The sequence below is a fragment of the Gadus chalcogrammus genome, chromosome 5 (genome assembly GCF_026213295.1).
Source record: "Gadus chalcogrammus isolate NIFS_2021 chromosome 5, NIFS_Gcha_1.0, whole genome shotgun sequence".
In the NCBI taxonomy this organism is placed as follows: Eukaryota; Metazoa; Chordata; class Actinopteri; order Gadiformes; family Gadidae; genus Gadus; species Gadus chalcogrammus.
Genome location: NC_079416.1, coordinates 4,402,190 through 4,422,884, shown reverse-complemented (window position 1 = coordinate 4,422,884; position 20,695 = coordinate 4,402,190). Strand labels below are relative to the sequence as shown.

At 46.0% G+C, this 20,695-nt stretch overlaps 2 protein-coding genes across 4 annotated transcripts in view; one reads left to right on the top strand and one right to left on the bottom strand.

Moving 5' to 3' along the window:
* ctage5 (CTAGE family, member 5) overlaps nucleotides 1-2,064 on the top strand; it is a 30,113-nt gene extending 28,049 nt beyond the window's left edge. The window contains exon 22 of one of the 3 annotated variants that reach the window (XM_056590257.1): nucleotides 388-2,064. In XM_056590257.1, the coding sequence (XP_056446232.1) occupies nucleotides 388-635 (248 nt within the window). In that variant the 3' untranslated portion in view covers nucleotides 636-2,064. The remainder of the gene's footprint in view (nucleotides 1-387) is intronic. The other 2 variants (XM_056590254.1, XM_056590255.1) reach the window with 2 other exon arrangements.
* A 410-nt stretch (nucleotides 2,065-2,474) lies between these two features.
* On the bottom strand, nucleotides 2,475-16,448 carry LOC130382478 (F-box only protein 33). Its single transcript, XM_056590258.1, has 6 exons — nucleotides 15,749-16,448; nucleotides 13,683-13,793; nucleotides 13,207-13,367; nucleotides 12,923-13,116; nucleotides 11,830-12,127; nucleotides 2,475-9,722 (listed from the first exon to the last, which is right to left on the bottom strand). Exons 1-6 carry the CDS (start codon nucleotides 16,231-16,233, stop codon nucleotides 9,457-9,459), a joined length of 1,515 nt encoding a protein of 504 aa, XP_056446233.1. The 5' UTR covers nucleotides 16,234-16,448; the 3' UTR covers nucleotides 2,475-9,456.
* Nucleotides 16,449-20,695: the final 4,247 nt, after the last annotated feature.

The window sequence follows — 20,695 nt, the reverse complement described above, 5'->3', positions numbered from 1 at the left end:
GACAGGGTCTTCATGGTCTGCCTCAGGGTCTTGATGGTCTGTTCGGGTCTTAATTGTCTGACAGGGTCTTTTTGGTCGGCTTTAGGCTTGGCACCCGTAAAATGCTGCTTGCAGCTTTAATTGAGTCTTGGCTTTGCTTGTGTGTTCATCCGAGCTCTGCTCTTCAGGGTCTGCCCCAGCATATGGGCGTGTACAGGCACTCACACCGGGGCCCAATGCAGCCTTGTAACTTCCAGCACTGCTGAATACCTTTGGTGCAGCACACAGCGCTTACCATTACGACACATTATATAAAACAAGACCTTCCGTTGTGCCCTGTCCTCCCTGCGGCGTGGTGACACTGTCCCTCCTCCTCCTCCAACTCTTCTGTTTCTCTCTCTCCCCCAGTGTGGCGCCCTCCTCCACACCCAGGGGCCATGTTCCCGCCGTCTCGGATGCTGCCCCCAGGCGGCCCTCCTCCTCTCCTTCCTAACCACCCGTCCCCCTATCCCTCTGGGGTGCGCCCTCCCTTTCCCCCAGCCCCCGCTGCCCATCTACCTCCTCTCTCCATGGACCCCCGGGTCAGCCCCCCAGAACAGACGCCCACACCGCCAGCGCCGAGCGGGCAGGCTCCCTCGCCGCACCAGCTCCTCTGAGCCTCTGAAGGGCTGCCCCTCCTTGTTCCTTTAAGGGAGTTTCATTCAGGTTTGGTACGACATTTTAAAGGAGACTGAGAATCCTGGATGCTCTTCCCTCTTTGGGTTTGATACGTCTTCACTTTAATGATTGTTCTGAGCAGCAACATGATAAACCTGCTTCATCTCACATTTACTCATCCTTCCTGCTTCACGTGTTCTCCTCTCCGCTCCTTCCTCTCTGTCTTCGCTGCTGGTGTTTGCGGTGAACAGGTGTTTCCCGTCTGTCGTTGCCATGGTGATGGTGTCTGGTAGACCTTTGCGGGCTGTTTTTCCGTTTCCTGTGTGAGACTTACGCAGCAGGAACAACATGTGAGCACATATACACGCTCTGTCTGTTTTTGAGCTGGCGGTCAAAAGACAAACACTGATTATCAACCGAAACAACCAGCCTCGCCACCTTAATTCTTTGTCAGATCCCTCCGGACGACCGTTTGTATAGGGGAATATGGTGTATGGTTGAACAGTATTGGAGAAGAATGGCAAGCTGTAATCTGCCCATGTCAGTCCTCTTGGTTTCACCTGAACTAAAATGAGAATATAGTTTTCTGTAGATAATCTTTACTCAATTGTAAATATCATGTGACCTCTGGATATCGGATTGTATCACTGGTCCGTTAAAGACTGAGTGAGGACTAAATTATGCTAGAATGTGAATGAAAATGAAACACATTGTTACCTTTTAAATTCAGCGATTAGTTGACTGACTTAATAGAATGGTAATTTGAAATGGAGGGGAACAGGAGGAAAATGTTTTCCGCTATGTGCCGTCCGTGGTGATACATATTGGATCAGTGACTGGAAGAGCAGCCTTTTGAAGGGCCAGAGGTTACAATGATGGAATTTGTATTGTAAAGAGAAAGATGTAATAAACATTGCTTGTGAAATCATCTGTGTGTTTTAATTCAGAATTACACAGGAGTACAGGATGAAGTGACAATAGGAACTTTGCGCCACTTGGATAATTAAAGGAACACCATTCCCCACCTCCCATTAGAACCGGGCCGGGAAATATTTCCAGAAAAGGCAACAAAAAAAGTGTCATATTTTATAACTTGGGCAATAAAAGTTATATTTCTTCCAACACAGACTGCATACTTATTTTTATTGGAGAAATGGATTTTGTTTTTTAATTGCTCTGAAAGTTGAAAAAAGTCTGATAAATAGCCCTCGTTGCCAACTAGTTCCTAATATGCAAATAAACCGCTGTAGATTAAGCTTTGTGCCTTGCACTACCTTTAAGTCTCGGATGACTTCATATATTTTGTCTCTTAAAAATATATATATTTCTATATTATTGCATTGTTGAAGGGAGCCATAGACTGACTTTAATTGTCGTGAATATGACCCAAACCATCTTGAAAAATTATTTAAAAAAAGGAGCGAAAAAGGTTTGGAACCCCTGCTTCAAATGAGCAGGCCATATCTCTTGACAACTGAAAGGTCCAAGACAATTCTTTTTAAGAAAAGAAGAAAATTATCATAAGGATTGGGTTTGACAACACAATACTGACCGAAAACGCAGAAAAAAAAAAACATTCAGGGGTTTTAATTATTTTATTCACTTATTAAAAGAGAAGCAAATCAAAACATAATTCGGCCGGTTGCACTCTCCCTCCGATGCCCAGTTTATACCAGCCAGTAAAGGAGTTTTATGTACATTGGTTTTCAAACACAAAATGAACAGTGGTCCACAAAACCATTTTTTTTTCCTACAATAAAACTGTTGGCGAGCTAGTTTCAGCCTGACCAGAACAACCCTCTTCCTCCCTCCCTCCCTCCCTCCCTCCCTCCCTCTCACAGATGGAGCCAGAAGTAAACAGCTCTTACACGTTTTCAAATAGAAATTAAAGAATAAACATGACTTTAAAAAGGGATGGTTCTGAAATGGGTCAACTCTACAACCATTGTGTAATTTCACTTTGCAATATTTTCTTAGCTAAATAGCACACCTGGAGCTGATTGACCAACAAGGGCATACACACACACACGTTATTAATATGTTCACACACACTGCTCAGAATTTCTTTAATTACGATTAAACATCTTGACCTAAAGTAAGAAAAATAGAGCAATCGATGTTTTGTGTTTGCATTTGAAATCCAGTCTGGCCTACCCCCAGCGCCCAAGTTTCTCACACACACACACACACACACACACACACACACACACACACACACACACACACACACAAAAAAGAAATACTCTCTTCGCTTTACAAAGTGGACTCATAGATTGAACCTGGACATGAGTTCTATAACTTTGTACAGCACGGTAACACATTTTTGATATCTATACAAATATGCATTGTGTTTAGTGTGCATCATATGTATCGCCATTAATTGGTTCTTGTTTTTTTTAATACGCAGCAAGGCGTCGTCAGCACTGTTAGTACCCCATTGTGGCCACTTAAGTAAGACTGCCGTTATTGCAAACTATCGTTGATTTAAACAAATGCACAACATTCGTATTGCTATTGTTATGTTCAAACTGGAGCCGCCTCAAGCCGGTCTCACAGAGACCAAGAGTTTGCCGCTGGGCTGGTTGACCACAATCTATAACAGCCTCAAATAAACACAATAAAAGTAGGATTTCGTGAGATTTTGGAGTAGTCACAACATAGTCATCGTTCTCGTCATAAGGCCAAGTGTAGTCAGTCATTGCAAATCCTTACCAGATTTTTCTACCAAGTTACGGCCATGAGAGGAAAAAAATAAAGTTTAAGAAGAAATTAAGGTGTGGACAGGTGTATGCATTTCTCTTGCATAGTTGTATAGAATTACTCACAGAGCAGGCCCACCGGCCAGCTGGCCCTTCAGGAGGACTGGGCTCTGTATTCTTTTTTTTTTTTTACATTTCTTAAGACTGACTTTTGTGAACCAGAAAATAAGGAACACCTTGAGTCACCATTACGTGATGAAACGCCAGAGTTGGCTAGAGTCACTGCCGAGCTAGCAATGGTCGGTGGTATAATGGGTGGTTCCCAAGGTTTAGCCCTACCTAACCTTCTGAAACAGTCAGTGAGACGTACTACATGTGCCATGCTGTTGATGCTTCTCCATTCAAGGTCAGTACACTTGTCAGGAATGTGAAGAGTCACACACTCCTTCGGCGACAGACTGGATCGGTTTGACAGGAGAGCACGGGGTCGGCCTCCCAACATACAGCTACAGAGGATGATCAGTCAACTCCTGCACCAACCCCTGACCTAGAGGCGGCCTTCATCTGTATTCAGCCGTTACTCGAATAGAGAGGTTCCTCCTTATAAAAATCCACTTCCAATGTTCCTACGTTGTATTCAGTAGATGGCAATGTTCATTCAATATTGAGTATATAAATATAACTTGTATTTTAAAAGGTCTCAGAAAAATATAATTAAAAGCAAACACACAAGCGAGCTTCTCAAATCCTGTCCTCAATGAGTAGTGCCAAAAATCACCCCTTAGTACATCGACTTAATCTGGCCCTCACCTCTCAAACCTCAGGGACGCCTTTTCCCATTGGCTAAAGTTAGGGCGAGGTGATAATCGTATAACCACTGGTAAGTCTGCAACAATAAATGCCAACAAATATAGCAATTGCATAACTCCTGTTTGGTGCGGTCCCTTTGGCTTTTTGTCGACCTTTGAGGCTGACCCAGAGCCTGAAAGACTTTGGCCACATTGTACCAAGGCTGCCACTCACAAAGTTGTCTCAATATTGTTATTATAAACGACTGCACAAGCAATATTGTGGACCATTTGTTTGCTGGCAACACTCACCATGATTTATTGCACTATTCTACCGTGGGTTGAGATAACACTGGTAACTTAATGTGGACTTGGAAAGTGCTTGAATGCATGTTATACTTGTGGCTCTGGGTTTGCCTTTAACAACGGTGTTGACAATGTTTAGATGAGTGCAGGTGTGGCACAGACTGCTGATTTGGTGCTACATTACCACACCCACACAAACGACTTTCCATAGCATATGTATCAGGCTATATTTGCTTGGTTTGGTGGAGTCACAGCAGATACCATCTCATGGGTGACAGACAAAGACGTCCCTATGATAAACTACAGTAAAACAACTTTCCCTCCATTGGAGCTACGGCGGCCTGCACCTAACTGAGCCACGACGCTAAAAGCAGCTTTAAACGTCAACGCGGTCTGAGCGTTATTGATCTGTAAACAGTAGGCTGTATTCTCTATGCATTTGTTTACCGCTCTGGTGTAACAAATTGTTCAGTGCGCTCACACACAAAGCCTTTGACTCCTGTATGGAGTACATACTGTATGGGTCTTGAGTGTAGAATAAATGTTAAACGAGGCTAATAATACTGTGCTGTGCCCTCGCACCTCCCTCTCCCATTGCTTGGAATGTACATCTCAGAGATTGGGTTTAGTACCGGGGGACGGTCAACTTGCTGCCATCAATCCATCCCTCTCAACCCGTATTAACATTCACGAAGGTGGCTTTGGCCGGCAAAGATCTCTCCTCGTTGGGTTCACATTGAGCCAGGTGTCTTTTTCAACCATCGGCCGGAATTTGTTGCCCCTTGTTCAGTGGACAAAGCTACCTGGTGAATCCTCTTATAGGGTGCTCTTAGGAATAGAACCCAGACAAAGATTCAAGGAGCCGAGGCAGGCTCATTATAATTGGAGTACCTCACTAACCGGTCCTGTCCAGCCAGCAGTCTCGATACCTTCTTAAACAGAAAGGACCAAAAAGTAAAAAAATAATTCTTTGTACAAATATCTGAATGCGTGACCAAACACATCGGAAAGTTTGCCAAGTCCCTAAGATGGCCTGAGAAATGACCCAGTCATAACACCATCTGGAATGTTCCATGTAAGAGTATCCATCCACCACTTCTAAGGTTCGGCCTAAGAGGTATGGCCTCGGCCTTTGTTCCTTCTTGGTTGCCCACAGTGTTCAGAAATGCAAAACAAAGTACAACTTCAGACTTGGAGTTGCACATTAAGGCCCTTTTGGCCTACCTGCAGGCTTTCTGAACTCAAAGACGCTGTAAGTGTTGGGACAAGTTCAAGCCTGACAGCCAGCTGGTGATGAATCACAAAAAAACGTTCACGTCGCTTCCTTTTTTTGTATTCTTATGATATTTTTTTTTACAGCTGTGGGTTTTCCCATTTTCACGTTGTTTACAGACACTGGTCAAGGTCGGGGCGCTACCGAACAACATCAGACACCATGTGGCATGGGGTAGGGTCAAAATAAAATCGACTGTCTAAGGAAATACTAGGGGTGTTCTGAACGGCCATAGAGTGCCTTGTAGTCTTTGGCCAGAGTCAGTCAGTCAGTCTGTGGCCACTTCAGACATGGATTTGATAATAGTTGTGTCATGGTCTTTGGCAGCATTAAAAGAAAAAACCTTTCAGGAGAACAGTAGATCCAGCTGCAACTAATACACTTGTAACTATCATCGTAAATACATTAAAGACATTGGCCTGAGCTATTATTACAGCACCTCTACTTTTCCTTCATCCTCAAAAATAAGGAAAACATGACCTAGCCCTGAGAACAAATCAATAATATCAGTTTTCTGCTGTTGTGGAAGGGGAGACTGTAGTGGCACACATGCATAACTCAAGCTTCTGTCATCAAGATAAGACTCTTACAATGTTGTAACTTCAGTGATCAGCCAAATTAAACTACAATGCAAGAATGTCGATAGTGCCGGAAGCATTGTTCAGAAACACTATTCTGCCCTCACTTCTGAATGCAAGTGGACCTAGAGCCCATCTGTAAATATTGTTGCCGCTTCTACTACTCAATCTGTCCTGGACAGGATATAGAACCGAATATCCATTAGAAGAGGAATCAAGGCTTATGGCTTTGTCACTTATTACAGCTATAGTCGGCCCATTGTATGTCCAATGAGATATGATACAGCAAAGAAAGTGTACGAAAGAAAGAGCAGATGGAGACTTTGTCAAAGTGTTCGCGTTATAATGAGCATATTGGTGCTAGCTAGCCTCATAATAAATTCTGTAGAGGAGGGCTCTCCTCCACCTTTGCTTTCATTAGTATGCCAATAAAAAGATAAAGACACAACTCGCCAACAGGGACCATTTTAAATTGCTATCAGGTTTGCAGGATTGCAGTTTCCCCTTCAATGTGTGCCTGGTTCAAATACGAAGCCACAGAAAGCTACCTGAAGAGAATCTAGGTAGCAAAGTGTATTAATCCTGAGTTGTGATCCAAAGTCTATAAAGATTATCAGGTCAGGACCACAAATACAGCTCAACTACCAGAGGACTCCTTATGTGCACACATTCTGCTAACTTCTTTCCTGGACTGAATACTAGGTTACATATGTCCACCATACACAATTCATAACTGGAATGCATCATTTGCTTCTGCAACACTGTTATGGCATATAATATTTTAGGCAATGCAGATGGAAGAATTTGGCCAGCGATTGTCAACGTGTGGCAAACACCTGTGAGACGTGTTGAAGGCCACTTGCTCTCTTCTGGACCCCAGTGTTTCAATCTTCTCCACATGTACCATAACCTTGAACATAGTTTGTAGAGATCGGTCAAATTCCGCGAGCCCGAATCGATTGTGACGGAGCGATAGGTGTATAGGTTGTACACACATCTGCAGGCATGGCCATTTGTCCACAAGCTACAAAGCTAGACGATATTGACCGTGCCAGTCAAAAGGTTGAGATAGTGTGAAGGCCTACGCCCCCTTGCCCACCTCCACACCAATAGTTCACAGTAAAGATGGGACTGACGGCTTGGGGTTGCCATCCTTTCTTATAAACCTTAATCTTTGAAAAATAAATGTACGACTAGGTCTTGATGGAAAAGCCAAAGGTCTGAGACACGTTGGATCATTAACAACCACAACAACAAAAGGACTGGAACACATACTGTTGTTTTCAAGGCATCTGTGAAATAAGAAAGTTCCCACATTAACAAACTACGTGGTGGTTCACAAGTCTTGTCCATCATCAACACCCTACTGTACAGATCACCCAGATGCGTGTTGCCCTTCACAGCCAGATGTAACCTTCACAATGGTAATCAGTGAATTTGAGTCCAGGCTGCTTGTCGCTAGGTAACCACCTCTTTGAGAACAGTAAAATGTTATCATGTGCAGCATCGACACACAATTTGGCCTTGCATTAATAAAAATACTTACGCAAGACCAACTATGTTCATTCAGTGTTTCATAAATCCATTTGTTTTATTGAACAAAACTAGGAAAAAAGGTTGCAGAGTGCTTGCAGGTTCATAAAAGTAACCAATTATTAACGAATACTATTTCGGCATCCTAACCTTTCGACAACCTATGCTCGCAAAGACTAGACTTTTTTTTTTTTCCATGGCGGGATTTTCCTTTTCAAACCGCCGTAAAAAGCCCAAATCCCTTTGGTTCAGTAACTCGGCAGTATATGCATGCTCTCTTGCACGTTGAAAGCTTTTTGTTAATAAAACGTATATGGCTCAAATTTAAAATACCTTGAGGATGACTACCAATGTGATGGACAACAAAAGTTGGTCTGACTTCATATTCGATTGCTTTTCAGTCTTTCTCTCTACGGGAGGCAACAGATAATGTCAGTAAAGAAGCTCTGAATTGCCTCTTCCCAGTTGAGGATGGCACAAAGCTGGGAAGAGCATGAAGGGACAAAACGGAAGAGCACTAAAACCACCCATCTCCCAGTGTCTGGAAGACCTTCAGTGGACTTATTGATAAGGCAAATTGCCCTGATGGGATAGTACACCACGGGATGGACGTCAAACTTTTAAAAACAGCTATTTGAATGGGTTGGAGTCCTCCAGAACCAAGCAGGACTTTGTGTTACATAAGTATGACAACATCCTCACGTGGTGGCTCCGTCACTCTCAAAAACATCTCCTGACATAGAATCCCTAGGTTGGTCAGCGAGATAGCCAATGGGAGGCTTGAGTTACCAACTGTGGCCATTACAGGAGGATTTGGAATATTCATAGCCAGTTTTAGGGAGATTTGAGATGCCCAAGCCTCATTCAGCCACTTCAGCACCCACCCTCGCCAACTATGAAACAAAAGACCAGCAGTGGTGCTCATAAAATAAACGATATGGGCCCAGGACAACCAGGAGTATGTGAGCTGAAGCTAAGCAATGCCATCGCTAGGTAGGCACAGACAGAAACGGAGACAGACACAGCAAGAAATAAAACCATTTGAATTTGTTCAACAACTTGCACTCCACCCATACCTGCACTTTCCCCTCCAACCAGCTGAGCCCTATTCTGATCCCCACAGCAGTATAGTCCTATAGTTGAATATAAATAGACACAGACCGTATTTATATAGGTGACACATTGCACTTGGATTGCAAGGGGGAAAGAAAATGAAAGAGGTGAATGAGATCGAAATGGAATTACAGGAAGTTAGGACAGGAAGTTGGACAGGAAGTTAGAGATGGATCAAGCCGGGCCAGAACAAACCAAACCAGGCCCCAGGAGAAAAGAAAATCACTCTTTAACGTAGAGAACTTGGCAACGTGAAGATCTCTATTCGAAACCAAGGTACCAAGCAGGTATGCTCACAATGAAAAGAAAAAGCTAAACTCTAATGATGGAAAGAAATGTCAATAAATAAAAAACAATAGTTTAACTCAAATCAGATCATGAATATAGGGTTAGTTTGCTTACAGATCAAGTTCTGATTTTTGGTCATAGATAAGATGTAGTCGACTACAGCCTAAGTGGTGCCTGGTGAAGGATTTGATTCAGACCCGGTGCCTGGGGTGGGCCCCAGTCCTCCATCCAACCCCCCGAAGCTACATGCCCGTGCTGAAGGCGTGCATCTCCCGGTGGAAGTGCTGCGTGGGCTCCGGCAACACCAGGTTGGGGTCAAGGCTGGGGTGCCAGACGCGGCCCAGGCCCAGGGACACCTCCTTGACCAGGTTGTGAACGGGGTCCCCCTCCACGTACGTCCACTGGTCGGGGTCGAAGTCGATGCTCTCCTCGGTAACGGCCAGGACACGCAGGCTGGAGCCCCGCAGCCGAGAGATGGCCACCAGGTTGTGGGACCAGATGGTGTAGCCTGGAGTTTGGGGCCAAGGAGGGAGTCACATTTAGGGGATTTTGCTGACGCTTTTATCCAAAGTCACCTACAACCATTCATTCAAAGCCAAAGACCTCTACCGACAGCGCTGTAAAATGTATGCTCAAGCTAACATGCTTAAAAGGAAGTTCTCTATGTGCTCTGACTCTGAAGTGCTCCCTGTTTAGAACCTACATCACACCGTTATATACTGCTCAATTTTGGTCCAACTATAGAAAAAAGAGTATGCATACTAGGCTCAAGATAGCATACAATGATGCAATGAGGCTGCTACTTCATGTCCCTAGGTGGCATAGTACCAGTCAATTTGTTTGTGTCCACTAGAGTGCCAACTTGTGAGGACACTCTTAAGACGGCTGACGTTTAGTTTTATGTGTCAGCCCTCTGAAAAGCTGCTATAGATTCACTTCTAGGTTAAGACAGCATTGGCGTAATAGCCTGTATGTATTTTTGTAACTCCTTTTTTTTTATATATACTGTATGTATGATGTGTTGCATGGACCTGTGTCTGCAATACAGCTTTATTATTATTCACACATTCACACACGTCTACCTAGTCAGTAGCAGTCAGGGTGAGCCGTCTCATTTCCCTTTACTACGTAGTGAGCAACATAGGAAAAACGTTTCTGCTTTAAAAGTCAAACCAAGAAGTACCTCATGGATGAACATTGATAAAGGCCTGTGAGATGCATTTTTCCACTTTGGTTTAACCGCAGTGAGTCTGGGATCCAGTAGTCCTATTATACAGAACAGCTCCTGGGCCCAGAAGGCACCGAGCTGGTGTGCCTTCTGACATGCCTGGTAAAGACACGCCTGGTCTCCTTTTTGGAGATGAGGAACTCATTTGCGAGAATGGATGAAGCTTTCAGAAGAGGATTTTTGTATGTGTATTTCTACAGTGGCCAGTAGGTCAGGGAAGTTCATTGGATACCATTTTACAGAACACTACTTACATGATTGGTCTAAACCAGGGATGGGCAACTTTCATGATAAAGAGGGCCACATTTTTCATCATAAGCATCGGAGGGCCACATGACTGCACACTTCAACTATACGGGGATGGCCACTACCTAAAAAATCATCCAGAATCATAACCTATGTACGGTATGTTAATTGAACCAACATACATTCATTTCATGTTTTCCATGCTCAAACAGCCACATGAATGGTCAGTATTTTTATCAGTGCAAAGGGCTCACATACATCATCATTCAATGAAGTCAAAAAACTGAAAAACAGTGGCCCAACAATAAGTGCAACAACTCAATGAACTCAAACCCAACAAGCAGTTGTAGTAGTTGTAGTGGCGACTTAAGTGGATATCTTTAATGACTGATATCGCTTCTAAGCAAACTAGACGCATGGGTTTGCCTTCGAATTCTATGAATTCTTCTCATCTTTCTTGACCGAGTTTTCTGTAACTCAATCAATTATTATTATTCTTTTTTATTTATTTTTTTTATTATGTGCGGGCCTGACTGAGTGAGGATGCGGCCCGCACTGAGTGAGGATGCGGGCCGCATGCGGCCCGTGGGCCGCCAGTTGCCCATCCCTGGTCTAAACAAATATTATTCTCAAGTCTGTTTTGGAGAGACCACACCTCAGTTAATTACACGTAACCAAATATTGCCATTTCAAAACGGTGGAGATTAGCCCGTTCCGCTGGCATGCAAAGCAGCCACACATCAGCCATGAGCGTGGCGACTCCACCACTAAAAGCAGCGAGATGAGCACGGACCAACAAACAAACCATTTTCAACGAGAGTTACGCAGACAACACTGGAACAGCGTACTGGTACAGAACGCCAAAAGACTCGGAGCGAGACATGTTCACATTTACATTTAGGGGATTTTACTGACACTTTTATCCAAAGCGACCTACAGCAATTCATTCACACACCGATGGCGGTCAACAACACAAGCCGACAGCCAGCTCGTCAGGAGCAGTCAGGGTGAGGCGTCTTGCTCAGGGACACCTCGACACTCGGCTAGGAGGAGCCGGGGACTGAAGTAGCAACCTTCCCTTCCCAGTCTACCCGCTCTACCTCCTGAGCTGAAGCCAGCCCACACGGAGCCCCCCCCTCACCGTGTATGACCAGCACGGCCAGGTGCGTGCAGCGCCAGGCCAGCAGCACCAGCGGGTCCTCGTTGCGGTTGACGCTGAGGTCGGGGTAGTGGCCGTCGTCGCGCAGCAGCAGCAGGTGTGTGAGCGTCTTGTGGTACTGCTGGGCCACCAGCTCCAGCGCCCCGTCCGTCACCGCCGAGCTGTAGCTGTCCAGGTGCAGGCGCTCCAGCGGCAGGCTGGGCTTCAGCACGCGCAGCAGCTCGCCCCCGTCCACCTCCAGGGCCATGATGTAGACACGCAGGTTTGCACTCACACGGACCTGTGTGTGGAGAAGGCTCGTTAGGCAGGCTGGGTCGTCCCACGCCGTTACTTTTCCTCTCATTAACGCGCCGATGTAGCTCTGTTACACTTGGATATCTGCATGGATTCGTTTATATTCTCTTGCTGAACACGTTGAAAGGAAAGGCACACCAATTAGATGGATCCTGTTGACCGTGTTTTATTAATAGGCTGTGTTTGTGGAACACAGTTCAAGGTCTACTTGCCGATCACTTGTGAGGAGTGTGGAGGGGGCGGATGTCTGCAGTGAGGCTAGAGCTGATCCTAAATATGTCTGGTGGCCAGTGGCAGAAACATTTGGAAAAGATTATTTTTTTAAGCCTTCAGCTAAAAACACCAACATTTTTATTCCAAAGAGCTGAATCAATACTAAATTCCGTTTTTCACTTAGGTAATGATAGTTTTAACTTTAGCCAGTTAAGTTAAAGACCATCTTACAAATTCAATATTAACACTGGACACCATGAGTGTGATTCAGAGCATGGACATAATTTTAAATCCCCAAAAATAAAAAAATAAAAATACTTTACATTTTTAAAGGAGTTAGCACTATAATTAGTGTCCAGGATGACTAAAAGAACTGATTCAACAAACCATTGGTCGGATGGATCTTATTTTTTTAATATATGAAATTCACAAGCTTCATAGTTTTTATTAAAAGACTTTTAAAGCTCAATAAAAGTGTAAGAACAAGATTGCAGTGGATTGATGCCGTGTTTGTTTCGGGTCGGTGAGGACTGAACACTGAACCATGTGTGGCGGTGCGGTGGGTTACCAGAGCCTTCCAGTCATCGTCGGTGGCCGTGCCTTCGAGGGTGGCGGCGTTCAGCAGCAGGGAGAGCCGGTGCAGTGGGACACGCTGCTTCGACGCCAGCAGGCCGCACAGCTCCGAGGTCAGGTCTGAGAAGTCCAGCGCCAGGGAGCGCAGGCCGGCCAGGCGCTCCACCTCCGTCGGACTGATGAGCGGCGCTGCAGCAGGAGGATGAAGGGTGGGGGGTCTGGTTAGTCGAGTTCTGACTGTCCTGAGGAAGGTGTGGAGTAAACAGTGAGACCACGTACCCATCTGATGGTCAAGCAGGCTGAGGTGCTGCAGACTCTGGGCCGACAAGTTGGACAGAGAGGCCAGGGAGCATGGCGTCACCAGGCCCAGCATGAAGCCACACGACAGCCAACGGAGCTGTCTGCTGTTGGACAACAGCTCAATGAACAGCTGCTGGATCCTACACCGACCGACCGACACCGGATAGACAGAGAGACAGAGAGACAGAGAGAGAGGTAGGATTAAAACCAAACCTTTACGTGCGACGGTAGAAGTGCCACAACAAGCAAAAGCAGAGGGAGCTGTCCATGTTACCTTACAGGCTTGTTCAGTGTGGAATTCATTGTGTGCATTACAAGGATGTCAATTGAAACAACCAAAAAGATCATAATCCCTTTTTTTGTTCAATATTTCACCAAAACAAACTTGTTGGCTATAAGCTGAATAACTAAAAATTGTCACTGAAATGGCATCCTGCCATCGGCCTGCCACTCACTCTTTAACCTTCTTGTCTCCGTGGTGAATGTGCTGGAGGTAGGAGGTGTCCAACAGGCCTTCCTCCTGGAGGACACAGGTGTCTGCGTACATACTCAGCTCCTTCAGGTTCCTGAAGGATACAAGGGATGGCGACATAGAAGTACATTATAACATAACCTCACATAATGTACAACCCTATACACGGTATGGAAACACCTAGAAAAGTGTTCACTGACAGTTTTTCATTGTTGATTAATCAATTGATTATCCTAATAATGGAGTCTGTAAAACAGTGGAATGTCAATGGCTGAATGCCAATTATGATGAGAAATTTGAAATATATTAGGAACTAAAGTATGAAATACTATGGTTTTATAATTGTTTGATAAATTGGGGAAAACAACTCTCTTGAAGAATATGTCACATTCAGAATGCATGAAATTTGTCTGCATTCATCTTAACATGCATCTTCTTTACGCAAATTCAAATCACCCAATGAAAACTCCTGTGTCTACTTTCCAATTGTTTTATGCGCAAGTACTGAATAGCATTTGATTGTGGTGCTGTGGAGTGGCATTGAGGTGCATACGTTTGTCAAGGTCACCATAGCTGACTCAAAACACTACTCATTCCCCAAACATCTCTATCCAGTCAGTCACCCCATCTTAAGTGATCAACCTCAGAAAGCCAGGACTAGCAACACCATCTGCATGGATGGCTTTATTAAAGCCTCATCACAGCCTGCATCTTAGGGGAACTGATACTAGCGAGATGAAGGCAGAAATCATTTCCAAGTAAAGGTGGACATGAGAATGCCTGGTGGTCGGGCTTGAATATCATTCATGTTTTGTGATGAAGTGAAATAAGTGCCAAGGCCTAGCGCCAAGAAGAATACAGTCTGTATGCCTGACATCCAGTGTTGAGTATTTCATCAGGAAAGAAAGCATCTAAAAGCACCCATGATACAACATGTCAACAATGTTCAACACAGGGCAACAGAAAAAAAAGAAGTAAAAGATTGGGAGCTAAGCAGCTTATTTTGGATCAATAATTTAACTTGGTTCATTAAGAGGGAAAATGTGACAAAGTCAAGTCAACCGACCACAAGATGATTTAAAGAATCTTAATTTCGATTTTGAGGGCGCTATGGTGCAAATGACTATTTGTAGGCCTATCATGGACAGCAATGGGCTTCGTGATGTGGAAGGCTCTGGAAGTGTACTTTTTCAGCACCAGAAAGCTGTAGAACCGAATTAAATCTGTCAAACGGCCACCATCACCGCAGAATTTATCCGTGCGCTCAGGGTCACGTCATCCACCTGTTCTTTAATCAGTCTACAGTACACGCTGAAACGAGATGCAGGTGTCAATGCTGATCTCAGCGTTAACATTACAGTAGCAGCCACAGTCACCTAGCATTCTCTCGGCCCCACCGGTGCGGCTGTATTGTTGTTGCTGGTGTGACCGCCAGTGCAACAATACAACCCAGGAGAAGGGACCTGCTACAAAAGAAACGCAGACTCGCGTTTGACACCGCATGCATTCGGCTGCTGGATGCATGACCCCGTCCGTCCGTCAGCCCGTCCGTCCCTCATAGAGCCCGTCATCCCACACAGAAACCGTCCATCCCACACAGAGCCCGTCCGTCCCTGATAGAGCCCGTCCGTCCCAGAGCCCGTCCATCCCACACAGAGCCCGTCCGTCCCACACAGAGCCCGTCCATCCCACACAGAGCCCGTCCATCCCACACAGAGCCCGTCCATCCCACACAGAGCTCGTCCGTCCGACAGAGCCTGCCCGTACCTCATATAGCACGTCCATTCCGTACAGAGCCAAGTGAAACGTCTACCTGGCTCAAATAAAATTCAAAAGTCATCCTTTTAGTTTGCTAGAATGCACCCACCAGACTCCATGACGTCACTGCTGATGTCAGGGTTTGTTTATAGCTCAAAACGCCTAGTAGGGCTTCTTGCAACGTGCGACGTAATTTTCCTCATTTTTAGGATAGTGGGTAATATCTGTGTGTCTTAATTATATCATGCAATACACATCTACACAATGCACATCCAATGCATCCATCCATACCTGTTGTTTCGGGTGCAAGTCAGCACGCACAACACCTGGTCCAGATAGGTAGCCGTCGCTTCTCTCCATCGTGGGGAGGACTGTGGGTCCCTCTGCAGCGGGGCAGCGTGGTCCCTCTGGGGGGCAGCGTGATCCGTCCTGCCCGGAGGCGCCCCCTGGTTCGCGGGGCCGAGATGACTGTCCACCGGGCCGAGGTGACCGTCCACCGGGGCCAGCTCCAGCCGCAGCTCCCGCACGAACGAGCCGAACTTCCGCATGAGGAACTCTAATCTCGGGGTAGCCTCGGACCCGCAGCCGCCGCCGGTACAGCCGCCGCCTATCCGGAGCTTGAGCCTGGTCCAGAGGGCCGGGTAGAACAGGCACTCCCTCCATCGGGAGCACACCGCCGAGGCCCGCAGCTTGTCCCGGTCGGAGAGGAAGGAGAAGACGTGGACGATGAGCTCGCTGGGGAGAGCCATGGCTCCGACACCCCCACACAGAGCCATGGTGGAATTAACAGGTCGGGTCAAAATTGACCAAAAACTCACTTGACGATAGAAATAAATTTGAAGCCGTCGTAACAGTCGATATGTGAAGGGTAAAGTGCTTCTTCCTCTTGGGTTCGAAAACAAACAGCGCTTTAGCAGCAGGGTTGCCAGATTTCCAATCAAACGAATTTCTTCAATCTGGCAACCCTGGCTGCAGGCGTGCTGAAGCCAGGGTTGCAAGATTGGGCCAGATTTCCCGCCCAATCTGGCAACGCGTTTTAGCAGATCTGCCTTCAATACTACAGGACGCCACCACTGTACTCATTCAACGGGGGTCGGTCAAACAGTTACCTTTGACAAAATATCGATGAATCTTCTGTGTGTTTCGTTTTATTTCACGTTACCGTTATATTGGAACGTATTGTTTATAGATGAACTAAAATGAACCCGGCAAGCGCTTTTTGTTTTTTACGACGTTGTGATATACAAACATTTTAGTGTATTGGTTTGTTCCTGAGTGCTGCTATTTTTGCCATACAAATGTTGAGCACTAGAGGGCGCCCGATCACCAAGTGGCTATAAGAGCTCACCGAACACGTGAGCTTTATTATGGAAAGGCTTCCCAGTCGACACACCCCCGGCCTAATACAATGAAATATAGGCAAACGACCCTCACCCAAAGGCACTCACCCAAGGCAGTGGAGCCTTGGGTGAGTGGTTCGTTTCTCTGTTTTTATTACTTGCTTTATTAGGTGAGTGCTGCATGCAGCGCTAATTGTTCTTCTTAAGTTATTTTCTTTCTTTCTTTCTTTCTTTCTTTCTTTCTTTCTTTCTTTCTTTCTTTCTTTCTTTCTTTCTTTCTTTCTTTCTTTCTTTCTTTCTTTCTTTCTTTCTTTCTTTCTCATTCTCTACAAAGTTTGGGACCTATCTCCTTCCTCAAATTTTCACCTAGAGACTCCATTCAAATTGTAAAATATTCTGTGCTTCTTTTCAGATTTTTAAAATATTTTATACTTTTTAGGATATTCTACTTTTAAAATATTATCTTTTATTTAACATGGGAGTCAATGGGAGTACTCGGGTACTTCAACTGACGTAACTAAATCAATTTTCAACCGTTTATCTTCGTTCAAACCATTTAACAAATCTACACACTTGTAATATCTGAGCGGAATTTCGATATCATTTAAACTTTCTTCAGAATCCCAGTTTTAGTTTCAAACCGTCATATTCTACAGTTGGTCCCATTGAAGCCGTCTGCCCATTCTGACGCTTAAATTACTTAAGACATTGTAACCGTATACCTTAACAAATCTACACACTCCAAACGGAATTTCGATATCATTTAAACTTTATTCAGAATCACAATTTTAGTTTCATACCGGCTTCGTTTTCGTTTTGCAGGTTTACATTGTTTACTCCATTTAGACTTTTAAATCCCTTCACTTGATTTAAGCCATTTAACATTTCTTTAATCTAGTGGCTTTATTAAAAAATGTTTTCAACCTCACTTTGTACTACAGCACTCACCGCATTTTCTGCAGGAAATGCAATTTCTAGTTGTATTTTATTGGGGGTCAAGCAGCGAAGCTGCGAGACAACCTATGGTTTTCGTACGTTTTCTTATTATTTTCCTGCCATGGGAGTCTATGGCAGCGCAGCCCCATAGAATGCCTAGGTGAAAAGTTGTGAAATTTGGCACACTGGTTTAGGACAGTCCCATTAGCCCATGAAGCAAATTTGAGGTCGCTAGCTCATCAGCTCTAGCGCCACCATCAGGTCAAAGTTGGACATGCATTCATGTTCATAACTTTCGACCCATTCGTCCAATATTCACAAACAAGAGATCATTGGAAGCCTTGGTCCAAGACGAGTTCCAAGCACCCTATGACGTCATTTTGCGCCATGATGGATTTTCCGCGATCTTGGTTTATGTCAAAAACCTTCAAAATGCATTTCCTATCACAAATGTTCACCAATCATCTCGAAACTTGGCACACAGGATCTTCAGGCCATGCTTGATAAAAAACATTGAATCGATTTTTCAAATTCAAAACAGTTTGCTCGCTACAGCCAATCAAATTTGACCGCCAAGTCGCCAAACAGGAAGTAAGCCGATATCTCAGCAGCCCTTTGACATATCATAACCAACCTTGGTACATAGACCCATGACATCATTGTTATGTATCCATGACAGTGTTTACGGCATGCCCGTATTTTGATAGCATGCCTGTATTTTAATGTAACGGATGACGTGTTTCCGGTGAGTGTGTCCGTTGGGATAAGTTTGAGCAAACAGTTGAACTCATGAGGCTCCCGTGTTTCGCGTAGTGTTTGCACACACAACATTGGCGACGAGGATGGAGTTTTCACTCCCACCACCTACACCTTTCCTTACACTACCAGGCGAGCCTCCGGTACCGTGGATTCGTTGGCTGGAGTCGTTTGAAACATACCTCGCAGCTCTCGGACTGGAGGATGCTAGCGACCCGCGACGAAGAGCACTCCTTGTTCATTGCCTCGGTACTGAGGGACAGCGCATTTTCAGAACCCTGGGACAGGCAAAAAAGTACAGAGAAGCTACAAAACTCCTTGAAGCACACTTTGCTGCTCCACAGACGGTAATTCTTCCGCCGAATAATCTTCCGGCAGCGCAGGCAAAAAGCGGGTGAGTCAGTACAGCATTATATAGCCGACCTCCGCAGCTTAGCGGTTTTCTGTAAATTTGGTGAAATGTAGCAGGAGATGATATGGGACCAGCTTGCAGAACACGCAGCCCACCCCAAAATTCAGGAAAAGTTAATTATGTCACCAGATGATTTGACTCTTAAAAAAGCACTGGAAATAGCCTTGCAAATAGAAAAAGCTACCGAGCTGACATCACAACTAGCTTCCCGCGCTTTCTCTCAGCCTGCATTGACGCAACATGTCGAAGATTCTGAGCGCTCACCTAGCCCTGCATCGTCAGACACAGACCCAGGGATTAACTGCACATCCCACACACGTAGCCAGCCACGTCGCAGTTGTGGCAACTGTGGATCCTCTTCCCACATGAGCAGAGCCCCAACATGCCCGGCCAGGGGAAAAGTCTGCCAGTCCTGCGGAGAGAGACAACCACTTCGCCAAAGTCTGTCGCTCTGGCGCCGTCCGTGCTCGGCCCACGGACAGGCCCACGACAGGCTGTGGCTAGCTCATCAGCCCCAACACCCATACACTCTGTCAGCTCTGCACGTGTGTCCTTCAAGACGTGCACAGTGGAACTAGATGGGGTCTGCGTTCCTTTACTGCTGGATACTGGAGCGGCTTTATCCCTCCTCAACTGGCCTACAGTCAAGCGCTTCCTGCCCCACATCACGCTGCAGACGCCTTCGGCTGTTCTCCATGGATATGGCAATTCTAAGATCGACTTAGTGGCCTCCCTCAGCTGTCCGGTGCGCCATGGCAACACATCCTTGGCTACCTTCACTTTTCAAGTGCACGCCATGGAGCTAACCTCATGGGGCTGGATCTCATCACCAGCTTGGGCTTCATGTTCATGGACAGCGGTGGAGCAACAATTCACCAGGTCAGCTCACCATGGGAACAGCGATGGCCAGCACTCTTTTCTGGCCTAGGCTGCATCTCAGCTTTCACCCATCAACCTCTGCTTCGCAAAGACATACACCCTGTCATACAGCCTCTCCCCGCCGCATTCCCCTGGCACTACCGATGACGTCTCAGCAGAGCTGACAAAGCTGTTGGACTTAGGCATCATTGAGTCAGTCAACGCCTCGCCCTGGATCTGTAACCTGGTCATCGCGAAGAAGAAGTCAGGTGGTTTGCGTGTGTGTGTGGACCTGAGGGCGGTTAACAAGGCCGTGGTGCCCGACAAATAACCCCGCTGCCCACAGCAGAGGAACGGACCTCTCAATTTTATCGGCTCCAAGATTTTTTCAAAGCTTGACCTCCGCCAAGGCTACCTGCAGGTACCCCTGCACCCAGACAGCCGTAACCTCACCGCTTTCGTCAACACACGCAGGCGGTTTCCGCTACAACCAGGGTGCCGTTTGGTCTGTTGCTCCGCCCCTAGCTGCTTCCAGAAAATAATGTCCACCATCTTCGCTGGCATCCCAGGGGTGGTTGATATTCCTGGACGACATAGTAGTACAACGATCAACGGCTGCCATCCACGACCAACGACTCACACAGGTACTCGACACGCTGGTTTCCCATGCCCTCACACTGAATGGGGAGAAGTGTATTTTCTCTGCGTCCGAGGTGGAGTTTGTGGGGTTTCGCCTGACCCCAGAAGGCCTCAGCCCACTGCACTCTAACGTGGAGGCCATTCAACGGCTGCCCATGCCCTCCAGCCCTGCCCAAATTGCCTCCTTCCTGGGCATGGACCCCTGCCTGCGAAGATGCGGTCATGCAGCTGAAGGCCCAGCTCATCGCACCACCAGTACTCGCCCACTTCGACCCACCCAGCCCGACGCTGGTCACC

Bases quoted from the DNA above. Each gene is read 5' to 3' on its own strand.
- LOC130382478 (XM_056590258.1), bottom strand. From the start codon at position 16,233: ATGGCTCTGTGTGGGGGTGTCGGAGCCATGGCTCTCCCCAGCGAGCTC. The intron at 13,117-13,206 runs GTACGTGGTCTC...CTCCTGCTGCAG, and splicing joins CCTGCTTGACCATCAGATGG to CGCCGCTCATCAGTCCGACG. The intron at 12,128-12,922 runs GTAACCCACCGC...CTCCACACACAG, and splicing joins ACGATGACTGGAAGGCTCTG to GTCCGTGTGAGTGCAAACCT.